The sequence below is a fragment of the Harmonia axyridis genome, chromosome 3, assembly GCF_914767665.1.
Source record: "Harmonia axyridis chromosome 3, icHarAxyr1.1, whole genome shotgun sequence".
Taxonomy (NCBI): Eukaryota; Metazoa; Arthropoda; class Insecta; order Coleoptera; family Coccinellidae; genus Harmonia; species Harmonia axyridis.
The window spans coordinates 17,390,566-17,416,144 of record NC_059503.1 but is presented as its reverse complement, the minus strand read 5'-3'; the positions used below and the strand labels follow the sequence as shown (position 1 = coordinate 17,416,144).

Below are 25,579 nucleotides of genomic sequence, written 5' to 3'. Positions count from 1 at the left end.
TGGATTCTATAGATCACCCATTTTTGTGATTTTATGATAACTTTAGATAGTAGATGTTCGGGAGTAGTAGGTTTGAAAACTATTCATTTTGATACAGTTTGTTTGAGACCGCATTATTAAGTGATTGTCAACCCTCGTCCTAACGAACCCTTTACACTTTGTAGAAATATGTCCAAGATGTTCCCGAACATTAATTCCTAGTTTCCCTATTTGGAATTCCCAGCCCTATTTCAGAACCGTAATTGGTTTATTAGCTCCCAATCAATTAAGATATTGTTCCACTATTTAACTCATTGACCAAATCATGGGTAATCCTAATAGTTCGACTTCCTCATATTAATCATTTATGACGAAACTCGCATCGAATTATCTAATCAGATATCTTTTGTTTACCGAACGTAATGTTAGTTGCTCCTTCCATCAATTTTTGCGATACTTTCTTTATATCAAGAAAGTGTTGCGGGAATTCATACACGTGATTTTTTCTCAAGGTACCAGCAGCTCTCTGTACGCGAGGAATTCGACTAAGACCACTTTCAACGACGAGAACGAATACGCTGATCCTGATCAATATTTGAGGAAGCAGTCATCTATCGAGAGTAAGTAGAAAAATCCCTAAAGCTTGCATTTGGAATATTCAATTTAGCATAGCTTTCATATTATTGAAGGCGAGAAGTGGATGAATGATTTTTTGGATAAAATAGGAAGCCCTCAAGGTTAGGAGCTTATTTCATGTACTTAGTTCGCTGCAAATATCGCAATTGCTTTCCACCATCAATTTTTGGTTTTCTGAATTTCTAATCTGTGATATTCGAAGATACAGATTTATGGGAAGATATCAGAAAAAATTTTTTTTTGCAAATAATTTTCAAGAAGAATCCTTCCTTATCGAAATCATTGAATGCTTTCATTAAAAGTAAAGCTCTAAAGAGCCAACTAGTTGCGTATTACATTCAGGTTATGGTTCCCATGCCGGTAAATAAACAATGTGTAATGTGAAGATAGTGAAAGATGTGCTCACAAAATATATAAGTGAAGTGCGAACAATATTGAAGTTGTTCAGGATAATCCAAATGTTTTTTTTATGATTGATTTCAGCAATTGAACCTGGCACATGTGTTATAGATAATAATAATCGATGGAAATTATACAATTTGAGATGGTAACAATGTGTATTTTTTTGAATTGGTTATCTTATTGTTGTTCAGTAGGCGATTAATAACGTTTCAACAACGTTTAAAAATTTTTAAAATTGTTTTATCTAAATCAGTGCTCATTTGTGAATACCAAGAGAAATTTTAGAAAAATTTATGGACCATACTATTCAGTTAATCGACTATCCTTCGTATTATGAAAATGGTACCAAGTACGGCTCTGTAGTTGGTACTGGTAATCTTATATCAAGTAAAGAAAATTCACTTTCCAATTTATTCACAATATGACGAATAGATAGTAGATACTCTGAATAATGTCGCCTATGAATTATTTTCAAATTTCCCTCATTATTTAAAAATGGGCACCCACATTTAACAATTTCTGAACGTAGTCTTTCCATAATTAAATGGCATAACCTACTGAACCCGAATGAGAAATTAAATTTCAAGAAATACCACAATGTAAAGCCATTATTACCATTATGATTTGTATCATACAAGAAAGGACAACCCTGAAGATTCTAAAATAGGATTTCCTTATGAACTTATGAATTTCAAATAGTGCAAGAATTCAAGCCCAATGCTCATCGAAGATATTCATCCCGTTTGATTGAAGTTCTGTCATTTTGTCCTACTGTCAGGTTCATCAATGAGGATACTTATTTTTTCAAACAGCTAAGCAGAAATGCAGATTTGAAGAGACTCACGGTCATGAAGGTTTTACTGTGTGTTTGGTTGGATTGGCTAGGAATTATGTATGTACTATGAGCTATGTCCCTAAAACAACTGTTAACTCGAAACTGTACTGTCAACAATTGGACCGTCTGCAGGAAGCAATTGCCCAGAAACGACCAGCTTTGTCCAATAGGAGAGGAATTGTGTTCCATGAGGACAATGCCAGGCTACAAACATAGATAGTGACTCGCCAGAAGCTTAAGGAGCTTGGTTGGGAGGTTTCTTATGCATCCAGCTTATAGTCCGGACCTGGCACCAAGTTATTACCATCTGTTCTTGTCTATGGCAAACAATTTTACTGGAGAAAAATTCGCTTCAAGAAGCTTGTGAAAATCAACTGTCTCATTTTTTTTACCAATAAGGACGGGGGCTGCTAAGAGCGAGCCGAGAGAAGCATAATGATATAACCTTAAAAATGGTAACAAGTTATTGAACAAAGAGGTGCATATTTGACCTAAATCGAATAATTCTAACTATTGCAATTGAAGCCTTGTTTTTCATGCAAACATAATGGATTTTTTTAATAAGTACACCTTTTGAGTAGAACAAATCCTCAGATTTTCTCCGGTGTTCCTCCTGAAAATCTATTGTAGCATCAAACGGATCAGTGTCACGTTTGTTCCTTATCTCCATACCGATTTATATCACTATTCCATTATTCAAGGATGATATCGAAGAACAGTTAAAAGGTGTGTCGAACAAATCAGTTCCACCAAGACGAATATAAACGTTTCGTTTAAACAGAGAGACAAAACAATCGAAGGAGGCCGCGAAAATGATCTCGTGCTTTGATTATATAGAACGTTGGTGTTTGTGCTATTTCATTACGTCTATTTTTACCGCATTATGAAATTGCATCTGCCTCCGTGCTGGAAGAAGGGCAGATTGACGAAAAAGAGAAAGCTGGTGATCAAAAGTTTCAGACGGAGTTGGCGTAAGCTCGTTTCAGGAAGATTTGCAGGTAGGAGGCTTAGAAGTGGCTCATTTACATGTCAAAGGCGGGGGAGCGTTGAACAATATTTGGTTTCTCGTATTTCAAAGTTAGAAGTCGACTTTGGGAGGAGAGACAATGATTGATATTGGCACTCGGGCCACTCTAACGATTTTAAATCAAATTTTTTCTTTGTGGTGCGCGAGTGTCGATGTTGTGATGGATGTTTCGGAACAAAAGGTTCATGGAAAGTTCGCCGATGGGCTTCGGAACTTTCCGTGTATCTTTCCAGGGGGTAAAATTATATTATCTAAGTGAAAAAAATTCGTTTATGCAAAGTTGAGGGATGTTATAGAAGTTTCATTATCTTTCCTTTGGCAAAAAATGAAAAATTAACTCGTTCTTTATGATATTCTAGAGTAATTACTGGCGGGGAAAGATAAGACTTTGAAAGTTGGATGAATATTGCGAACAGAATAATAAGGACAAAATTTTCTGGAATAACTACTGAGCAAATTAGAGTTTCATAACCCGATAACCCCAAGTATCTTAGAATAGAAAAAAAAATGAGATAACTAGATCTTTATCTGTTAAATATTTGGGTCTGGGGTGCATTGACTTGAGCTCTAGAAAAATATTGCGGAGTTTGTGACCAATAACTGTACGATAATATAATTTATAAATTGGAGATATAACAGGAAATGAGAGATTCCTTGGAAAATTTCAAGAAAAAAAAGTCCTATAAACATGGGCCCATAATTGCTTTGTTTTCGAGGTACAGAGTGTTTCTTGTAGTTCTACATTTTTGTAATGATTATACCAATTTATCGAATCTAATAATCTAATCTAAACTAATAATTAATTTATTCATCACAGCTTACTTACTGGATCTTTATAATAATTTGGATATTCCTGTGGATTACTAGAGAATTTTTTGAAAATTTTTTCGGTAGCAGGTATACGACAAAGATGCAAAACACCAAAAAGTGTAGTACTCGATCAAAGTTTTTTTTACATATTCATAAACTACCAAAAGTCCACCAAAAAGAAGTTCCGGAGGAAAGAAAAAATATGCCCCTGTAGATTTGCATTCAAAATTAGCATATCACATGATGAAAACTTCAAATTGGAATATCCATATTTAAGTTGAATCCCTTCTAGTGAAGGGAAGGTGCTATGAGAAAAAACTTCAGAAAGAAATCACACCCTTTATCTCCAGAACAAAACATTTGCGAGCCTGTATTTATAGGAAATTTTTTCCTTATAATGATCAGAGGAATCTGTAATTTTCCTTTGTACCTCCAATTCAGAAACACTGTGTATACCGGGTGATTTTTTCAAGTTGAGTCAGTCAAATTTCTTGAAAAGGAAATATCTTATGGAAAAAAGTTTCGAATAAAAGTTTGATGGTTTTGAGTGAGAAGTCGACTTATACCAGAACCTCTTTGATTTAATTCCTCCTTGATGATAGTATGGGGGTCAACTTTGGAATTTCAAATGGAAACACCTCCTTTTTTATTGCAAATTCGTATAACCGGTCATTGGAAGTTTATTCCCTGAAAAGTTCTAAAGGTTCATTATAGAAAATGACGAACCAAATAGAAATTACGAAGGCAATAGGAAGATTAACAAAAGCGCAACTAACGCCAGTGCTTTCCTGAAATTTTTTCTATTCAGATAAATTAATTTCAATTTCACGTTGCCTCTATATCGAAAAATCCTGTGACGAATCCCGACTCTATATCCGCTATATACCTGTTTTCTTCGTGGAAGGAAACTAAAATGCGAATAATTACATGCAAATCTTTCTGCAGCATGTTGCTTTAATAAACCTCCGAGATTGAATCCAGCATCTGCTTGAATAACACTGAGTAAGCCGCCACGCAACAAGTTCTCAAAAAAACACGACATTTCTCTATTCATTAATATTTCAATTTCAAGCTTTTCATTTGGAAACATATAAAATACAAATTAAAATATCGACTACGTCATTTTCTTCTTTTAGTTTCCAAATAGTTCTTCACTTTGTTCGAAAACACAACGATAAATAGTGTTGATTGCATGGAAACCAGAAAAAAATATATTTTGAATTAAGGAAGTCAAAAGCCTGCATTTTAAATTCAGAATAATGTGTGTATCAGTTACTTCTGTAATGAGTATAAATAAAATTGTAACTTGTGTATTTCTCCTAAATATGATGAAATATTTTTTTATTTACAGTCCCAATTCAATAATATGTGAATGTTCTACACGATTGTGAATATTCTACCCAATTGTAATAGATGTATAGAGAATTGTAGCGAAGTATAGATTGAATTATTATTCTTATTCCTCATGATCGAGTCAATCTTTAGAAATACACTGTGTAATCTGTAAAGACTATTCTCAATTTATATTCCCTTATTTAAATAACGTACCCAATACATTCTTGTACACAATGTCTCAGACGATAGAGCGTGAGTTGAATTATTATTGATCACTTGTCATGAAAATTTTATGCAGTTCTGCATATTGAAACCACATTCTTTATTTACTCATTGATTTTACGATTTTCAATCATCATTTCACTGTTAATCATTTCAAATCATGAAAAATTCATATTCGTTTGAACACAAAATTTCAATAAGCGTTTGACGAACGTTTCGACAATGATGTTGTCATCTTCAGAAACTGAAAGTTACTGTAAAAGTAACTCTTAGCTTCTGAGTATGACAACATCCTCACTGTGAACTCGAAAAACTTCATAAACAGTGACTCTTCACTTGAATCATTCGTGGATTTTCTGATCCGACAATGTTGCCTGTCAATCAAGATATCGAGGTAAAACTGAGCCTCATCACTGAAAATCTCGTACACAATGTTTGCCCATATTCACCATTTGATCTGTCATAATATGTGTCATCATTATATTGAATTTGAATATTATGAATTCGATATTTTCCTTATTGTCGAATTTATAGTAAGAAGTAAGTCTGTATCTATCTGCTGAAATCCTTGCTTTGGCACCTAAGCGTTATTATTCTTATCCTTCTGTCATCGGTTATTTCAATTGGTTTGAAAGTTTTCCTATTTTTATAGGAACTTCGATATATTTCGAGTTAATATGAAACTTTGATTCTCTAAAGTAATGGGTGTTTTTTTTCGAGGTATATAACTTTAAGTTGGCATTACTGTTCAAGATGGCGACCGATTTAACAGCTGTCAAGTGATTTATTCTCAGTTTGGTTGGGCAATTCATCACGAATAGACTCACGCCTGAACAACGCTTGCAAATAGTGCAATTTTATTTCGTATATACCTATATATACGTATCGCGCACTACGTCCATTTTATTTTGTTTAGCGATGAAGCGCACTTCTGGTTGAATGGCTACGTCAACAAACAAAACTGCCTTATTTAGAGGAGAGCTAATCCTCAAGTGTATGACGAAACACCGTTACATCCAGAAAAACTGACTGTTTGGTGCGCTTTATGGGCTGGTGGAATCATTGGTCCGTACTTCTTCAAAAACGATGATGGCCAGAACGTTACAGTCAATGGTGATCGGTATAGAGCCATGATTACTAACTTTTTCATTCCTGAATTGAACAACCATGATGTCCAGGAGCTGAGGTTCCAACAAGACGGCGCAACATGTCACACAGCTCGTGCCACAATCGATTTATTGAAAGACACGTTTGGTGACCGCCTAATTTCTTGTTTCGGACCTGTGAATTGGCCTCCAAGATCTTGTGATTTAACACCGTTAGACTACTTTCTGTGGGGCCATGTAGAGTCATTGGTCTATCCGGATAAGCTACAAACCCTTGACCATTTGGAAGACAACATTCGCCGTGTTATTGCCGATATACGGCCACAAATGTTGGAAAACGTCATCGAAAATTGGACGTCCAGATTGGACTACATTCGAGCCAGCCGTGGCGGTCATATGCCAGAAATCCTATTTAAAATGTAATGCCACAAGATTATCTTGCGGATGAATAAAATTCATGTCATACGAATAATCCATCGTTGTTTTATTGCAATTCAAAGTTCTATAGCTTCTATATATAAAACACATTTTACATAAGAAGTATGTTCTTTGTGGATAAAACCGCGAATTGTGTTTTCATTTCCCCCCCCTTATGTCAAATTTGATAGTTCATGTTGGGGACAAAATTCGCTTTCTGAAAATGACGTTTGCTTCCTCTATCTATGATTATTACAGTGAGGAGTCATCACGACATTCAAAATGGCGTTCAATTAAAATCTTGCGCTATTATTTATACACCCTTTTCAAATAGTATTGTTTCGATACCATTTGGTACACATTATAAATTCACACTATAGAAACTCGTGCCATACGTCTCTTGTCGTTCTCTCGAGGCATTTAACCCAAGAAATGTAGGTGAAGAATTCCAATTAAACCGCCAAATGTTCATAATAGGGATAAATTCCTTCCTCTCATACATGCTGGACCAAAACAGCCGATGTTTGGAATGCATCCCGCAGAAACACAACTTGTGACTATTAAAATGAGGGATAGCCTCGATTGTAATCGCCGATAATTTAGTCTATTCTGCACTTTAATTAGGGAAGTAGGAGTAGGTTCGGAATTACATTCAATATGCCGCAAATATCCGTGGATCCTTTCCTTTCATCTGAACGAGAGATTTATAGCCATTCGCGTTTATAATTCCGAGGTACCTATGTTTGAAAATTAATTACGCTTTGAATATTGTGCCGGAGAATCGACTGATGTTCGTTGTTATCAATTATTTGATAGAAATTAGCAGTATTCGAAAGAGGCAGTGAGATGAAGTAAGTTGTTCGTTTTTTCCTACTCATTCATATTAAATTCAGTAAGAAAAGGTTTATCTGAAGTTGTTTCCTGACGAAACTCTATTATAGAAATTATCCTATAAAGTACTGGGTTTTTCACCATAATTTGATCCCCACTTTAACTTTGTAACTAAAAGAGGTACAAAAAAATGTTTTCTACAAAAGTTTCACGAAATCGACTAATGTTTCTCAAAATGATTCCACAAAACGAAATTAATACATAGTGGGCAACATATTGATTGCAACTTCATTTTTTCAAATGGAACACCCTGTATATTTTTCTATGTTTGAATATCTCTTTTTCCCCTGACTTCGAATATATAACATATGTGTGGTCTATCTCTCTTATTCTGAGTACCACAGAGTTTTAAATTTTAAGAACCACCTAGCATGCTCAGTAATCAGTTTCCAAGTGGTAGGCTGTTATAACTCAAAATGCCCTTTTTTGTGTTATCTCGTTGGCAACAATATGACTTAACTTTTTCACTATAAATTGGAATTCGATAATTTGGATGAAACTCCATATATTCTTCTTTCCTTGTAGCTTTCTTATTTTTATTGTTCTTCACATAAAGTGAAAATATTCCAAATTTTTCCGCTTCTGTGTAGTGCATATTCGATGAATATTTTCATTCAATAACAAACATATGTAATATATCGTTGACCATGAGATAACTCAAAAAAGGGCATTTGGAATGATCGCAGCCTTCCACTTGAAAACTGATTCCTTACCTTGCCAGGTGGTTCTTAAAATTTGAAACTCTGCGGTAATCAGAATAAGAGTGAAAGGCCAAACATATGTTATATATTCGAAATCAGAGGAAAAAGAGCTAGTCAAATATAGAAAAATATACAGGGTGTTCCATTTGAACAAATGAAGTTGCAATCAATATCTTGCCCACTCTGTATATATTTCGTTTTGTGAAATCATTTTAAAAAGCACTAGTCGATTTCGTGAAACTTTTGTGAAAAACATTTTTTTGTACCTCTTTTAGTTACAAAGGGCAGGTCAAATTATGGTGAAAAACCCAGTACATACCTGAAATTTATAAGAAGCTCGCTTAACCTCTTATTACACTTGGCCTATTTCGACTATCATGTCCATTTCCTTTTTCAGTTGATTTCTGACAGTACGGTACCAACCATTCTTTTTTGACGCTTGTTTCGCTGATAATTGCAGAACTGCAGACCTTGAAGTTATTTTTGACGTCATTCGCATGTTCGGTTCATGAATTTTTGATAAATTATAACTTTTTCTGAATAAAACAATGGAGTATCCACTAATATGATGTGAAACTACAACAAGCGTTACCTAATTTTAATTGTTATTGACAGTGTCCTTCCTAAATTGAGTTCTGCTAGGTCAAACAGATGAAAAGTGTGTTGGAAAGCACTGCAGACGTGAAGCTTTTCATTGCTCATTCATTCGACAATTGCACTTTTGAAACCACAGAACTATATGGAAATATATGTGTTGTCCAAGGGGGTAATTGGCGCATGAATAAACGTGACCTCAAAAACTACTCACTTCACATCAGTGCTTTTCTCATCTTTTTTCTTCTGGATAGCGTCATCAGAAACAGAAGAAATTCATAGTTGAAGGAAACGGAAAAGTCTATAAACACTTCTGTTGTTCCACCAACAGAAGTGTTTTATAGACTTTTCCTTCAACTTTATACTCAACACTTCAAAATGGGATTTTATGAGATTATTAGAGGAAATTCACATGGGCAATCATTTCTTCATAAGAGTCAAATTTGAAATCAGCATACCACCTTTTAACCATTGTTGTTGATAGAGCAGAGCAGAGTCTGAATAACACTATTCTGCTCTACTTGGACAGTATTTTTTCCCACCAAAAAAAATCTTTCATCAATTTTTCAAATAACAAATAGCCTTTCACTCAACCTTCAATTCCTGAAATTTTGACTCGCATCTTTTGAAGCTTGGTACTAACGAGGAAAAACGCGGTAAGGAACTGGTAATGCCATCTGTGCACCAGGCACAGGACTTATTGAGTGACATGTTAGATGAGACATCACGCCAAATTGATTTTTGAGTTGTATAGGGGAGTTTTAGTTCTTTAGGGTTTTCAGTTGCTCAGTAATTGCAATTTAGCAACATGCCGCGTAGGAAAGGCATTCTATCAAGCAAATACAGAACAGTTCATTACATTGAAAGTCACTACTATGGATATTATCCATACCATGGCATTATGAGGACTAAAAACTACATCATCCACTCCACGGAAGCAGATAAAAAAATTTAGTTTTGTACCCATCAACAGCCGTACCGATGAACTAGATCAATGTAACCACTTATTCTATATGAAGAAGTGTTACCTAATCATTTGAGGAGTTCAGCTTAAAATTCTAAAATTACAGATATTTAAGCAAAATTATTACTTCCTGTTCCCTAGAACACGCGTACAAAAACAGAATTACTAACCTTCCTAATTATATGACTTTCTCAGAAATATACCTAACTATTCATCATTATTTATTGATAGGCATTCGAAATGAGGAGTAAAAAATATCATTTATGCCCGTATAAATAATAAATATTATTTTTCGTATAATAATAAAGGCCATTCGCTCAATTCATTAAAGCCCATTGGCTAAAATGTAGTTTCTAACATGAAGGAAGTTGTATTTTTACTGCTTCGCAAATTTCAATGAGATTGAAGAACTTCCTCGATCAAACATATAATAGTAACCTGCAACCATGCATGAAATAATGAGTTAATGTAGGATGAAATTCTTCATCCCACATTTAATCGATTATAAATTATAACATCAATCAGCATGAATAAAACTGACTGACTTCTTATGTAATAGTAGCTTGTTACTTTCGTTGATATGATTCAAGGAAATTCAATCTGCTTCCGATTATTCCAATTGATTATTTTTTAGTAATTGTTGATATGATTTGGGTGAAAAGTACATTAATCAAATAAGAAAATTGCTGTTCTGCTTATATACAGAGTGTTGCTGAATTGGAGGTTCAATCGAAAATGGCATATGAGCATTGGCCAGCAAACGCTTTATTTTCGAGACACAGGGTGTTTGATCAATTTTTTTTTTCATAGAGCCTTTCCTTCACCAGATATTCAACTTAAATTTGGTATAGAAAAACCAATGCAAATCTACAGGTTGATATTTTTTTCTGGAACAGTGCTTCTTTCTTCCAGACCTATTTTTGGTTGACCACTGGTAGTTTAGAAGAATGGAAAAAGAAACTTTTATCCAGTACTTCACTTTTTAGTTTCTTGTAGTTTTGTTGTACCTTTTGTCAGCTACCGATTTCGAGAAAAAAATTTCAAACCATTCTCTAGTTGTCCTCAAAAAAATACAAATTATTATAAAGATCCAGTCAGTAACGTGCGATGAATAAATTAATTCTACATTTTGGTACTCATTTACCTACCTAATCTGAGACGAAGATTAATGAAGTTTCGATTAACTGGTATAATCAATAATCATTACAAAAAGGTAGCACTATATAAGAAATAGCCTGTATCTCGAAAACAAAGCGTTTATTAATAAGAATTTTCTCATCAAAATTATTCAATTTAAGAACATCCTGTATGGAAATCAAGGTTTTCCGAAAGAAATTTGGTGTTTAATGGTGAATGTAAGTCTATAATCCTAACGAATAATTTTTCAAGGATTCATGACCTGAGGAATTATCAAGCCTAACAAAATGTCTGTTTTTAGCAATTTCAATGAAATATTGAAATTCCAAAAACTTGTTATTCATTTTGTGCGTAGACCACATCGGTCTCTTTTGTTTCACTGCCAATTATTATTCGGTAACGAAATGTAGAAAATGTCTTCTCTGGCCAATATATTAGAACTCTGAATTTTTCACTCTCTAGCTCAAATTACACTAGGTAGGACGATAAATATCTCTCAAGAGGAACGATAGTGAAAGTACCTAGTAGAACCAATGAATATTTTGTAGTCAATCTTTCTATCTGGCTCAATGGTCTAGGGGTATGATTCTCGCTTTGGGTGCGAGAGGTCCCGGGTTCAAATCCCGGTTGAGCCCGCAATTTTTTGCATTTTTTTTTTCAATTTCGGAATCACACAATAGTTTTTCATACACATCTGAATAGTTCTTTTGCATCTTATGAAATAATAATAATATTATTGAAAATATAATTAAATAATTAATCATATGAATTGATCAACAATTTCAATTGTTTTTAACGTGAATATAACTTTCGGGTAGAGGGCAAGTGGAAGCGACCAATCACATCAAAAGAGCGGCAAACGAAAGGAAAGATAAATTATCGAATCGATAAATCAATCAGAGAAACCCACGAAGTCCACCCATGGTTGATTAAATTCGCGCTATTTCCGTTTTTTTGCATTATTTCAGCACGTAAGTCGATACATATTCAAATGGAACTGTGAATAAATCAATCGACTAGTTCTCATTGAACGCCGACCGTCCGGCATCATGTCAATTCCACAAACAGGGACCGGAGTAATGATTCAATGAAGGAAATACACATCCAGTATTAGCGCACCCTCGGCCATTCTGCGACACAATTCGCGTTCCGACAGTTCTCCCAATTTTCAATGGAATTCTGATTGCGTAATCGGGCATGATGAATTACTCTTCAACTATTGTTTACCACGATTAGGAGAGTTCGTTTATCCACGGTCATTGTTGAAATTCAGGAGCGGACATCTTCCGGTCCCCTGACCAACTGACAGAGGCGGCTTTGGGGGGATTTGATCGAATGTTTACAGGAAAATTGTGAGTATAGATATGTTAAATAATTGTTAGGAAACGTGATTAACAAATCACGAGAAAAAAAAACTGTTGGGTTCGGAAAGGACTCGGGTTGATCAATTGTTATTACAAGATTTGAAAATTCTGATGTTTTAAACGCATCGGTGACGTCATCACTGTGTTATATGTATATGTCATGATAGGGAATTTTCAAAAAAATGAAATGAATGACAAATGATTATTCCATTTGGAAGAATTTATTGAATTTATCTCAATTAATTGAAATTCACCTAATATACAGGCTAAGTCAATAGTGCTCGATCGGTCGATAACTCCTGAATATTTTGGGATAGGATAATGATTCAAATTTTAAAGGAATCGACAGTACTCTCAGCGCATAAGCTTAAATTATTTTGATTCTAGAGGCTGCTCCGAATACCACCCGAATTTTCCAAATAAGAATGCCCAATTTTTATACCATAGGGTCCATGAAATTCTAATTTCGATATACCCCATCTTGTCGTCATTTATATGTGGTACTTTTTGACGTAAGCCTCTTTTTTTCATCGAATTCCCGAGAAGTTTTCAAGTCTTCTGAATATTTACGGATCACTGTACAGGTGGTCCAAGACACTGCAATTTTTTAGAAATGTCAATAAGCCTAATCATTCAAATGGCATGCCCTGAAATTTTTTGCCTATCGGATAGCCTAGTGAGTGGTTTTCATTTTTGGTTGAGAAATGTTGTGTCTAAAATGAATATTTTTCATAATGCTTGACAATCCATGTTTTGTACGAGGGCTGTCAGTATACTTTCCATACATACAGTTTCAAAGCCCAAAGGGATAATATTACTCAACTCTACTTAATACATAGGTACTAATAATATCAATTAAAGATAAGCCAAATCAAAGTTGAATTAAATTAAAGATGAGAAATCAAATCAATATATTTGGGAACATTCTTTCGGACCAAATAAAATGGAGACCACGTTAACAAACGGAAATAGGCTGAATTCTCTTTAGGAGTTTGGAATGAATTTTCAGCAGAAAAAGTCTCATCAATATTTATAGCTCATATAACCTGCTCAGGTGTCCGCAAACTTTTTTCAAATCGAACTAAACCCTTATTTCAATCATATTGAAATTATTGAAAAAGTTTGCTGACATTTGAGCAGATTATATGAGCGAGAAATATTAATGAGAATTTTTCAGTTGAAAATATGCAGTCATTTCGAACTCCTCAAGATAATTCAGACTGTTTCTGTTTTTATGGATGGTCTCCATTCCATTTTCTCAAAAATTAATTTTTCCAAATATTTCGATGATTTCTTGAAATTTACGATGGGCATAGCCGTTGAAAAAAATTTTTTTGCCTTTGTGCCAAGTTTTTTCTCAAGCTATACTAAGGTATAGTGTCTAATAGCGTTTTAGTGCTTGGTCTGCGTATAGTATTCGAAAAAGTTCTCGTTAAAAGGATGAAGTAGCCGAAGTGGGTACCAACCACAAGACGTTTCAGACCAAATAATCGATAATATACAATTCTTGAAACCAAAGTTCTTCTGAGTCTTGTGTAAAGGATAACGAGGGGATTATTTAATAAGTAAAGAAAAGAATAGCGGACACCCCTCAAGGAAAAGTGCTAACCGTAGACACGTGTTTCGGGCTTTCGGCCCTCATCAGTACGGTAAAATAATGTTAGGCTGAACTACTTTTGAAGGAAAACAACAAACCAACGGAGTCAACAGCAGGACTGTTTTCCTACAAGTGTTGTTCATCCTAACACTTTCTCATCGTACTGACGGATGAGGGCCGAAAGCCCAAAACACGTGTCTTCAGTTAGCACTTTTCCTTGAGGGATCTCCATTATTCTTTTCTTTATTGTTCAGAATATTGCTAACGGTAATGTTGAAATCGCAGAGTTTTAATCCCGAAAAATCTTCCTCTACCTCCGCTAGTCTCTAAACCAATTATACAAAAACACTCGATGTTCAATTGCAACGCAGTTGTTCCGTAATCCACATCCATCATTGAAATCTCTTCGCGCTACGTCAAATCCAATATTCCACCAATCCGTATTCCTCTAACAGGGCGCCCCGACCTCATCCTATTATGACATAACGTCATAATTACCGTATCATAATCTAGCCACCACTAGTCCGACCATGTACGTGACACTCCCTGGATTCATCCGGTACACCGGAAGAGTGGGACCCCGCCGGTGATCCGCTTTGATCGACGGATACTGCACACCACATTCGCTGCACATCGGCTCAGTACAGATAGGTTTAATTGGTGCACGAAGTGATCTGTCAATTTTTTGTGATCCGCGTACGGCATTCCTAGGCACTGACGTTGGCTGAACATCTCGTAAGGTCAGTTATAAATTAATTATTGAGTGTTTATGTAAATTCCTGTATCGATCACGATACGGCGAAGATTAAATCATTTGTTTTTCTAGTTTGTCTATTATAGCTGCTTACGGAGAATTTATGAATGTATGTATTCTATTGGTTGATTTTGTTCAAAATGATTTTTATCGTGAGGAATGTGTTCAATCCGAAACAGCGCAATATTACGGTAGGGAGCTGATTCCGCATAATATAATTCTTATTTTTCAATATTTTTTTTTCTGATAACAGATCAAGCTTGATTCGTTCATAAACATCCACAAACAAAATTTTACCATGATCGGATCTGTCGTCCCTGAAATCCATAACATTAAATAAGTCCCAGGTCTAAACTAGCAGAATAGTTATTTATAATACAAGTGCAGAAGGCATTGATATTCTTCCACGAGTTCAAAATTCAAAAACGAGCCACGAAGTGGCGAGTTTTGGAATGAACGAGTGCTAGAATGAGCCTTCTGTACGAGTATTATACATTATTTTCTCGAATTCATTGCATATTCATTGAAATTAATGAAATATTTCCATAAATATAATTTAGTGATTTTTGCATTGAAAAATGTTGGTTGGCAGAACTGATTTCTTTAAGGCAAATTGATGAATTGACAGATAAAGCCGTGGCGGAAAGTTCGGAGTACCAACATAGAATAATAAAATATAACCATGAAAACTGTGCGTTTCTGATATATTCTCGCACGATTTTGTTCTACAAGATGTGGAAGAACGAACGGAATAACCACAGAATTAGAGAAAAACATTTCTCCATGCTCATGTTCATATTTGTCTAGCTATAGTCGTCAACATATTAATTTCCACTTGTGATGCATATACTCATCTTCTGCAACTTTTCAATACCTTCTTTGTAGAATGATTCGTCTTTGCTTTCGAAATAGGCTTCAATTTCGGCAATCACTTCTTCATTAGAGCCAAATTTCTTTACCTGGAGCATTGTTTTTAGGTCTGTGGGTAATCACTGAGGACCAAATCTAGAGGATGAACGTAATGGTCAAGCAGTGTAAAGCGCAATGAGTTAAATTTGGCCATAGTTTTTATCGATTCGTGACAAGGATCATTGTGTTGATGAAGGACATTCTTTTTTTTTGCATTAGGGACTTTTGCACTCACTTTTGAGGGTTTCTCCTTTGCCAAGATAGTCAATGAGCAATATTCCATGCATGAAGGTCCCAAAATACGAAGTCCTAACCTTGCCAGCTGATGTTTGAAGTTCTCTTCGCTTATTCCTTACAATAAACAACCTTTGGAATAATAATTCAGGGAAAGAAATATTTACCCAGCATTTCTAAGCCAAATTGTTCATGAAAATAGAAATTGACAACACAGAATTTAGGAGTCGAAAACGTTCAGTAAGTTGAGGAAAATATTCACCACTATGTCCATATAATTCAAATTCGATTCTAAATCAAATCTAGCAATATGATATTGATTTCAGTATTTTGCATGACTGAATTGAGATTTTTTTTCGAAATTATTCTTGAATTTTCTGAGGATCTGGTTATGCGATCAACATGGAATTTTGCACGAGAATTTTTTGCTCATTAACGAACTTATTCAAGATCTGAACCTACCCTGAAAATTTCCATTTTCTAGGTCATTCTGTTCCAAAGTTATCGTGTATATGGCCTTACAGACAGACATAATTGAATTTGAGATCTGATTCGCTATCAGTAAGTCAAACCTGATCGTTTGAGTTTATCCCTGGCTCAAAATTTAAAACTAACGAAGAACGATCATTCAAAATGTAGAAATATCTACATCCTCAATAAAATAATATCATTTCTTTTTTTTTCAGTGGTACGAACTCAGAAATCTGAGCTCATCTATTCAGATTTAACTCATCTTATCGATATCTACATTTCAGCGAAGAAAAATTGTTAATATTATGGTATCTAGTTATAATTCAAATGAGATATATCACGAAGCTCTGTGCACTCTGCAAATGTTTCCGCAAATTATCATGATTATCGTTAACAATTCGTTAATATGCTATGTCAGTATTGTCATTTTTCATATGTTATCGATTTGGTTACAAAAATCTGATTTGTTTTCGTGTTCATAGGGAGATTTCATTAAATTACTTCATTTTATGCATTTTTAAAAAAATTTTTTGAACAGAAGTAATTTTCATGGTATGAAATTGAGTCGCTTCATTTTTAATGTATCAACCACTACTTTTAATTATATCTCACTATAAATAATTTGAAAGATTGATATTGGATTTCATAAAACATTGGTCGTGGTGATTTATTCGATCAAATCATTTGTGTGTTCAATTTAATTTCATTTTCGACCCTTCCATGGATTTCAAGCTACAATCACAGAGTTTTATGAAACTCGTCGTAAATATTTTCAATTTAAATATGATATATGAATAATAAATTATATATTCAACAGGATATTGATGGTCATTCTTCTATTCGTAAAAAATACGAAGTTATCAGAATAATAATTGATACCAAGCAGTGATCTGAAATAAATTTAAACATTAGTAACACACCAAAATTGCAGTCGCAATCGAAGCCAATATTACTATTATTACAGTCATGGAAATATACAGAATTTGCCTATATCCTTGAAACAACTCTTGTGCCTATATCCCTGAAGTAACTCTTTGATGGTACTAAATGAAAACATAAAATACGTATCAATATTATGTTCCAATCAACATGGACTATATTTATTATTCCGAACTGTAAACTATGCAGGATATTATTAAACACAGTGCCGCCGTTTGATATGATTCTCCAAGGATCGAACATTTTTTATCATAAATTGATTTTTTTTTCTGGACTCCGTCTCTATTAGAAGCTTTTGCCTGCTTTTTCATATTATATGCATGTAATTGTTTTACGTAATACCGCATGAATCTTCAAACCATTGTAAGAAAATACAATTCCTCAATTAACCATATACTTATGTATGTATAAAAACATGTCATGAAAACGTCAATGAAACTTTTGTTGGATATTAATGATTCATGTATTTTGGATGTATTTTCAAAAAATTGCCATTCTTTCATCCGTTCCGGATTTATTGTATTTTCTTGATCTTGACATGTTTTTAACCTTCCTTCCGAAAAACTGAAAAAATCTTAAACAAATCCTTAAACAGTTCCCCGAAAATCTGTTCTAGAGTGTTACCTCATTAGAAAAACTTGTTTTTTTTTGTTGTGATAGCTATATAAATGTTTGGATAATTAATTTTATATACAAACAAAACTTTTTATTTTTATTTTTTTTATTTTACTAATTTTTTTGAATAATTGGCCATAATGATAACTCAGGCAAAATATTTATTATCAAGAATAATTTGAATTGAATTGTTTCTGATTAAATAAGTACCAAATGATTAGTGATTCTACTATTGTACAAGTTTAGAAGTATAAGTAGGTAACAAATTGGCGAAGGCGAAAGATAGGAAGAATTTGGAAAGATACAAGCAATAGAGAATGATATAATGACAACAAAATGAATCTAGTAAGGAAAGATGATTTTCTACTGACTTTGAGTACAACAAAGTATATAGGTACTATAACAAATATGTGATGATATAATTGTACCAAATCATGAACGGAAAAGTGTAAAATAGATTATAATTTCAACGAATTATTCTCATTATTATAATTCTAATTTCTATGCTTAAAATTTGAATACTCAAAAATTGGTGTCAAGAATGAATAAAAGTCTCAATTTTTTATACTGAAAAAAATAGAAATAATTACAGTGGGTAATCTCCCATTTTTCAACCTACTTACATTATTTATCGCATAAATGTCAAATAACACCTATGAAATTATTTATGATTAGATGTAATTCCACATTTGTTTCAAAACGCTATGTCATAATCTTCGCGTACGTGAATTGAGCAATTTCAAATCGCTTAAAGACATTGTAGTATAAGGTTTCATAAAGCGACTGGCATTCTGCGAAACTGAGCCTCGAGCTTCCAATCCGTGTTTGAAAAGTGGAAGGATGAATGAACATATTAGATAACATCACATAATTATTTTCGACGAAATTACTACCTTTTGAACCGTGAAATCAGTAATTTTCATTGAAGGGGACACTGATTGTTTGACTTATATGACTCGTTCAATAGAGTGGTATATTTTCCTGCGTGAAGTTTGACAGAAAATCCTGTAACAAACTTTTCTCTATTTCAGTATCGTAATGAGTTCATTACAGTTCTAAAATCAGTGCTGTAGTGAACTCATTACAGCATCGTTTCTACTGACTTCCAATTCTATCAAATTTCAACAAACATCAATAATTATAATTTGGATATAGTGGAATGATGTGCAACATTATTCGCAAGTTCTCTTAATTCTGTTGGTGTTAAATCGATGACATAATTGTCGAATTTAATGCGTAATTTTAAATAATTTCAAAATTTGAAACGTACGATTCATATTCAAATTCCGTAATCTGTCAATTTTCGATTATTTTGTCCAGAAAAATTTTGAACCATTTCATAGCCAAACCAAGAACCTTCTCATCACTGAAGTACTAATAATTTTGTCATTTGATTCGAGGTATGATGTGATATAAGGTATTAGAGGAAATGATAAGTCATAGTGTATCCATAGTATTAAATTTATGTTTCAAGCGATTCCTTTCCTTCATCTGAAATGGAATTTGATCATAATCTACAAAAAAATGATTTTTTTACATTTGAGTTGTGATATTCTGTGATGTGTAATAGGAAATGGTGAACCATAGCGTAAAATTAGCATTTCAATCTCACTTTCATCTCAAGCATTCGAAATTCAATTGGATTATTCTGTCCAGAAAAATTCTGAATCATTCCATGGCCAAGCCAAGATCATATTCATCACTGAAGTATATTCGATAATGTGCCAAATTTTCGGCGCCGCTACCTCAATGAGCGAATTTCGAAGCCTACTTTCACGTCCCAACGCGCCTAATTTTAGAATAGACACATTTTTGCAATAACACAATCGTTCCTATACGACCCGCAGTCAGTTCGACTCATAAAATCAAATCGAAAGATTATAATCGCAACGCCATCATCAAACGCCAATTCTTGTCACTCTCGATTTCATCATTCCGAAGAGAGCACCACCAGACAACACGTTTCTTTGGGAACGCACGATTTGCTTCAAACGTTCGAAATTTGCATAGTGAATATTTATTTTGGAAATATGTCAAGGTGAAGATGATATGAGAACCGAAGCAACTTTGATGTTTCCTATGTGTGTTTAGCAAAATCCTGTTTCAGTGGAAATTTTGTGCTGGCAGACAAGTAGAGTTTGAGGTAGGAGTATTATTTTTTTGATAAGAATCACAACGATTTGTTTTTGAATCCAAGATAATGATACTTGAAGAATAGACTTATGGATATGTGAATAACCCGAACTTTTTGTTAGTAAACAAGATATACAAGTTTTTATTGAGCGTTTTCTTCAATTTGAATATTAGCCATAATTATTATTAGAGACTAATCACATAATGAATCATTAATTCGTTTATTGCGCTGTTATCTTTATCGTATTATTAATTTCGGATCATCGGTACACACGAATTTTTTGTAATCAATTTATTTACTCAGTTATTGGTTACCCCGAATAAAACTAATAGAACAGATATACAGGATGTTTCAAAACTCATATCAAAATTTTAGCGGCATATTTTTAATGTCAAAATAAGATATTTTTTATCATAAACATGTGTTCACTAGATCATCTCTTTTTTCCTTAAAAGTTCTTTTTTTTTTGAGATATTAAGATCTAATTTGATGAAACATTAATGAACGATATTTCAAGGCTCATAGTATTCCAAGCAGTTGCAAGAATCCACAGGCTGTCAAGGCCTTTTCCGCCTCATAAGCTTTTTTTAGTTAACTACCCATTTACCTACTTCAGGGATATTCGGTACATTCAGTTGAAGACCTTAATACCTTATCAGAGCGATGCAATATGCAAATCTTTCACCAAATTTCGACCCCTTTTGAATGCATACGTTTCAAACGCTTAGGCACACAAATCTCTTTGCAATGTAAAATTCAAGGCATATTCTTTGTTCAATAGTTTTATCCTTTCTGAAATTTGCAAAACCTACTCGAAATGAAATGACAAAATGAAAAACACACTAAATGGCAAGCGACTACTAAATTGTTCGAATATACGAAAAGCAAAACAACAAAATAGGACCAAAAGACCAAATTCGATGAAAAAGAGGAGATTCAACAAAAAAATAAATATTGCATGAAAATAATTTTCGACAAACGCTGTTAGGACGCATAGGACCAGCCAGGCAGTGGGTACGTAGTAAAAAAGATGGGATATCCAGCAATCTTCGTAAAAAATCATCTTTTAATTCATTAATTAATCATTTGTTTTTAAATCAATCACCGTAACAATTGCAGTTGCATCAACATTAGACATCGTCAGGAACCAATGTCATCTTTTTGTTCACCATCTTGCAACATCATCAACTGCAAGTAAAGCGAAAGTAAAATTACGAATTCCTCTTTCCCAGAATCCAGCTCATTCTCCTGTAATTGACACGTAATTTTAATTAACTCTTCTTCATTAGTTTACTCCTTTTTTGGCCAATGCTGAAATGGCAGATGCTCTATGGGAATGGTTCGCTATGTTGGACTTTTCCGTGCTGATTCCAATATTTCTCGCAGATGATGTCCATTTGAGGCATGTTTTGTTCTACAATAAAATGTTAAATTTGGATTTGTTCGATCTTTTTTAAATGAGTTCAAGGTATAAGCGAGCGGGATGTAAATCTAATTCATTTTCTTTATTTCTTATTAACTACTTACTATTTGATAAATTTATCTGACTACTTTAGGAATTTTGGTAAATTTTGGGTTATAATCCACCTGCACAATGAAAATGTCCAGAAGATCATTCTGTTTTTGGAAGTAATGAATTATATAATTAGCGTCCTCATTGCCACGCCAAGACAATTCGAAGAAGCTCATATGGAAACAATTATTTCGCTACCCATCTGGCTCATCTTCAACGTAACAGTTTATCATTCTCAAAAACTCTTTGGATGAATTTTTTATCCTGGTAAATTTGCAGCTTTTTTCGCTTCGAATCCCTAGTCAAACGAGCTAATTTGAAAATTCTATCATATTCTTCAAAACACTTTTGTTGAATCAATTATGTAGTGGTGTTCTATAAAGATTCAGAAAAGTTTTTTCTGAAAGGATTAACTATTCGACAATTTTATTATGTGATGAAACTTCGTGAACAGATATATTGGATGAAATGTCAACATATCGGTTCGACCCAATTATCTAATAAGATCACGGAAGAAAATGAGTACCTAAACCAACTAGAATCCTGATAGAATTTCCTGCGATCCTGACGTTTTCCCTCATCATCCCAGTTTTCAGATTATCCTAGATAAATCTCGGCTAATCAAACACGGGGTGTTGTTCTTCATTAGTCTCGAATGAGAACCATGTCCTAGGTATCGATTACCTCAATAGATTGAATGTCAACAGACTAATAAAAATATCATTTGCTTTCGTCTCAGATGAATACGATGCCACTGTTCGCCCACTCGAGCATGTTACTCATACATAAATGAATAATGAGAGAGTTCAATTATGGTTATTAACGTTTTAGGAATGAACCGTTATGTATATAGGGTGGGGCAAAATAGATGATCGCAGATAGTACATTTGAATACTAGGGAGTTCATGTTGAGTTTGTTCAAGGGAAGTTGTCGTCTGTCAGGGCCGGTATTAGGAAGAAAAACCGACGGTTCAACCGTTGCGTCAACTACCAGATTCCTTACTAGAAATACGGAATTTGGTAGTTGATGAACGGTTCAACCGTAGGTTATCCTTTCTAATACCGACCCTAAGTTACAATGGTCATCTGGTCGGAAGAACTCGATGCAAAAACAGTGATAATGTATTTTTGACTATCTATCTATATTCTTTTGAGATAGAGCAATACAAAAAAAATTATCAACTTCAAACAGCAAAACATGTGTAGATATAATCTCAGTATTAGCAGAGGAAATGAAAACGGGGCTTTATACGTTTCAACGTATGATACAATAGAACAGATTAAAACCTGGTGGTGACTGGTTTGTGTATACGTTTACATAATGAGCTGACATATTCATATTGAAGGGCTTCCTCTTCATCCAAAACAAAATCTTCTCCATCCTTCCTCTTTACCGGTGGACGACTTTATGATTAAATCCTAAAACAAAAAGAACCAACAAGAAGTACTAAATATTAGTTTCCATTAAATTGATTTGAAATTAGCGACCCATTCTAAAAAAAAAAATCTGAAACTGAATGGATAGCTTGAAAACCACCATGAAATTTATACATTGGACAAGTATTCAGCAAGTGGTCAATGGTTTCTTCTACAACACACTCTTAATGGGCTATCAATAGAATGCCATTTGAAGAGTATACTATTACAACGACCATGACCATTCCTAAGTCGATTTAAAATACACCAAATTTGAAACCTAAAACTTTCTCTGAAGGATCAACGATAAGACTTTTTTTGACTAACATGATAAATGAATTGACCGATTCGATCTTAATACCGTTATTTCCAGAATATCTCAAAAAAAATTTGCTCGCCACTCTTTGGTTCAAATAGATTGCCGTTTTCAAATGTTCAATTATTGATTCCAATATGACCGCATCATAAATTAATTTTTCAGTGAAAGTATCCCTTTTCATTCTGAGTATATGAATTATTCAAATTACAGAAACTCCGGGAAATTTTATAATAAAAAAAATAGATATGTACTGACAATAATATCAACATCCAACCTTTTTATTTCTCATAGTTTTAATTCACTGAATACTGACAAGACAAATTTTAAATTTGTCATGGGTAGCATTCACCATTTTATAACGTTAAAATTCCTCATGACGAATAAACGACCTTGAAGACAATGGATGGTAGTCATGTTGAGAATTTGAATTCTTCAGCAACATGAACATTTTCCTTCATGAATTGGAATACAAGAGATATCTTTAATCCTACGTTAAAGGCGTGAAAAAGATTCGACATGTAAATTGAAAAAAGGGCCTAGAAATCTTATGACTATTTGAGACAGACGATAAATTTTTTTTGGTAGTGAAATTTCAAAAAGAAGAAGAAAACAATTTTTCTAAACATCATAGTAAAAAGAGCAAAAGAGAATTATCATGAGATGTGGTATGAATAAGAAGACTGAATGTTAAATAAAATTGGCGAAAAATTACTGAACCGACCAAATGGCAGATAGGTATATAAATCAATTGCTGTAAAATCCGAACAAATTCAACCTATTAGAAAATTCTTCACTAGTTTTTGAAACGTCCCCTCAAGAAGGACTTCGATCCTAATATTTTGTCAGCAAAATCATTTTCAGTTATGACTTTCCTCGTATATAAACGGTTCTTTATAATTAGGTATAAAATTTTTTGATACATATTGTATCTACATCTAGATATTCTTGTTGAAATATTTGAAAGGTGACCGTTTTGAGGTTCATAATGTTGACTTACTTGTTCAAGGTTTCGATAGTGACTGTTCGATAATAATTGGATGAAATATTTCAAGTGATAAAATCACAATACTAATATGGTTCTCGTCACTTTATCGACGTTTAATAAAAAAAATTGAGGTCATGTTGAAATATAACTCAAATTTTCAATTTCTTTTTCAGGGCAAAATCTACCCAGAGATTATATTGACCCACCCGCATCACCAGATTCCACAGTTTCTTCAGATGTCTCATCTTGCTCGACATTAACTGAAGCTGGTAAGATGATGTATAGAGAATCCGTAGAAAAAGTTTATGTTTATATTTTCTGGAATGATTTAACGATAACGCTTGGTTTTGAGTCTAGACTAAATACTAATAGAACTCTAGGACTTGTAATATTATGTCACCTATAATGAATACCGTTTATGTTTAACGTTCGAAACGGGAAATATTAGAACCTTGAATAATCTTCACGTCGGGTTTAGAAACAACAGTGGCGTCATTGGATATATTTAATTTCGATTAATAGTTTCATATTCGACTCTTAAACTTCAAACGATATTTGTTGCTAGTTATATGAATCCAGTATTTCTAGTATTGATGTTATAATTTAAGACATTTCTTCAACTTTTTCAAGAATTAATCGAAAAAACTTGAAGGATACCATAGAGTATAGAACCATTGAGGGTCTACCAAGTATGTGATGAGATTGATTTTTCTCAATAATTGGAATCAATTCTTTCTCAATTTAAGTTACGAGAAACAACAATCTCATTTGGTTTATTATATTCAATAATTGATATTTTTAGAGCTCAATGAAATGATAAAAAATAATGAAAATTTCCAGTGTTCTTTTTATCACTGCAGTTCGAATATTCATCACAAAAAACAATATCTGTCAAGGACAATAAACCATGATTATCTGTTCGTCCTTATGTTTATGTTTTTCAAGACCATCAGTTATCACATAATCTGATCTTATCTGAACTCGTATGAATGAACACCACAAGAGCTCTTCCATCGACGAAGGACTTAGTTTTTTCTTGCCAGGTTAGGTTAGTTTTGATTGGATTAATTTTTTTCCGTAAGAGAGAGTCATGTATTAATTCATTCTTCAATTTTATTTCTGGTAGGTAACTCTTTAGGATCTCAAGACATAATATATCTTCTACGTAATTCATAGCATATTCAGTTTGCAATGCATTCTTTATTTTTATCACGTCCCTTTTTTCAATTAAAGATATCCATTACTCTACCCACTGTATAAGAACGTCCTTGAT

At 33.6% G+C, this 25,579-nt stretch overlaps 1 protein-coding gene and 1 non-coding gene across 22 annotated transcripts in view; both read left to right on the top strand.

The window, feature by feature from the left end:
• LOC123677109 overlaps positions 1–25,579 on the top strand; it is a 117,645-nt gene that overhangs the window by 35,732 nt on the left and 56,334 nt on the right. For 18 of the 21 annotated variants that reach the window (XM_045613596.1, XM_045613597.1, XM_045613600.1 and 15 more), the window contains 2 exons: positions 492–599; positions 24,480–24,575. In XM_045613596.1, the coding sequence (XP_045469552.1) occupies positions 492–599; positions 24,480–24,575 (204 nt within the window). Of the gene's footprint in view, positions 1–491; positions 600–2,683; positions 2,851–14,588; positions 14,758–24,479; positions 24,576–25,579 lie in introns of those variants that run through there. The other 3 variants (XM_045613612.1, XM_045613613.1, XM_045613608.1) reach the window with 3 other exon arrangements.
• On the top strand, positions 11,620–11,691 carry Trnap-ugg. The gene has a single exon. It is a non-coding gene; the product is annotated as a tRNA-Pro (tRNA).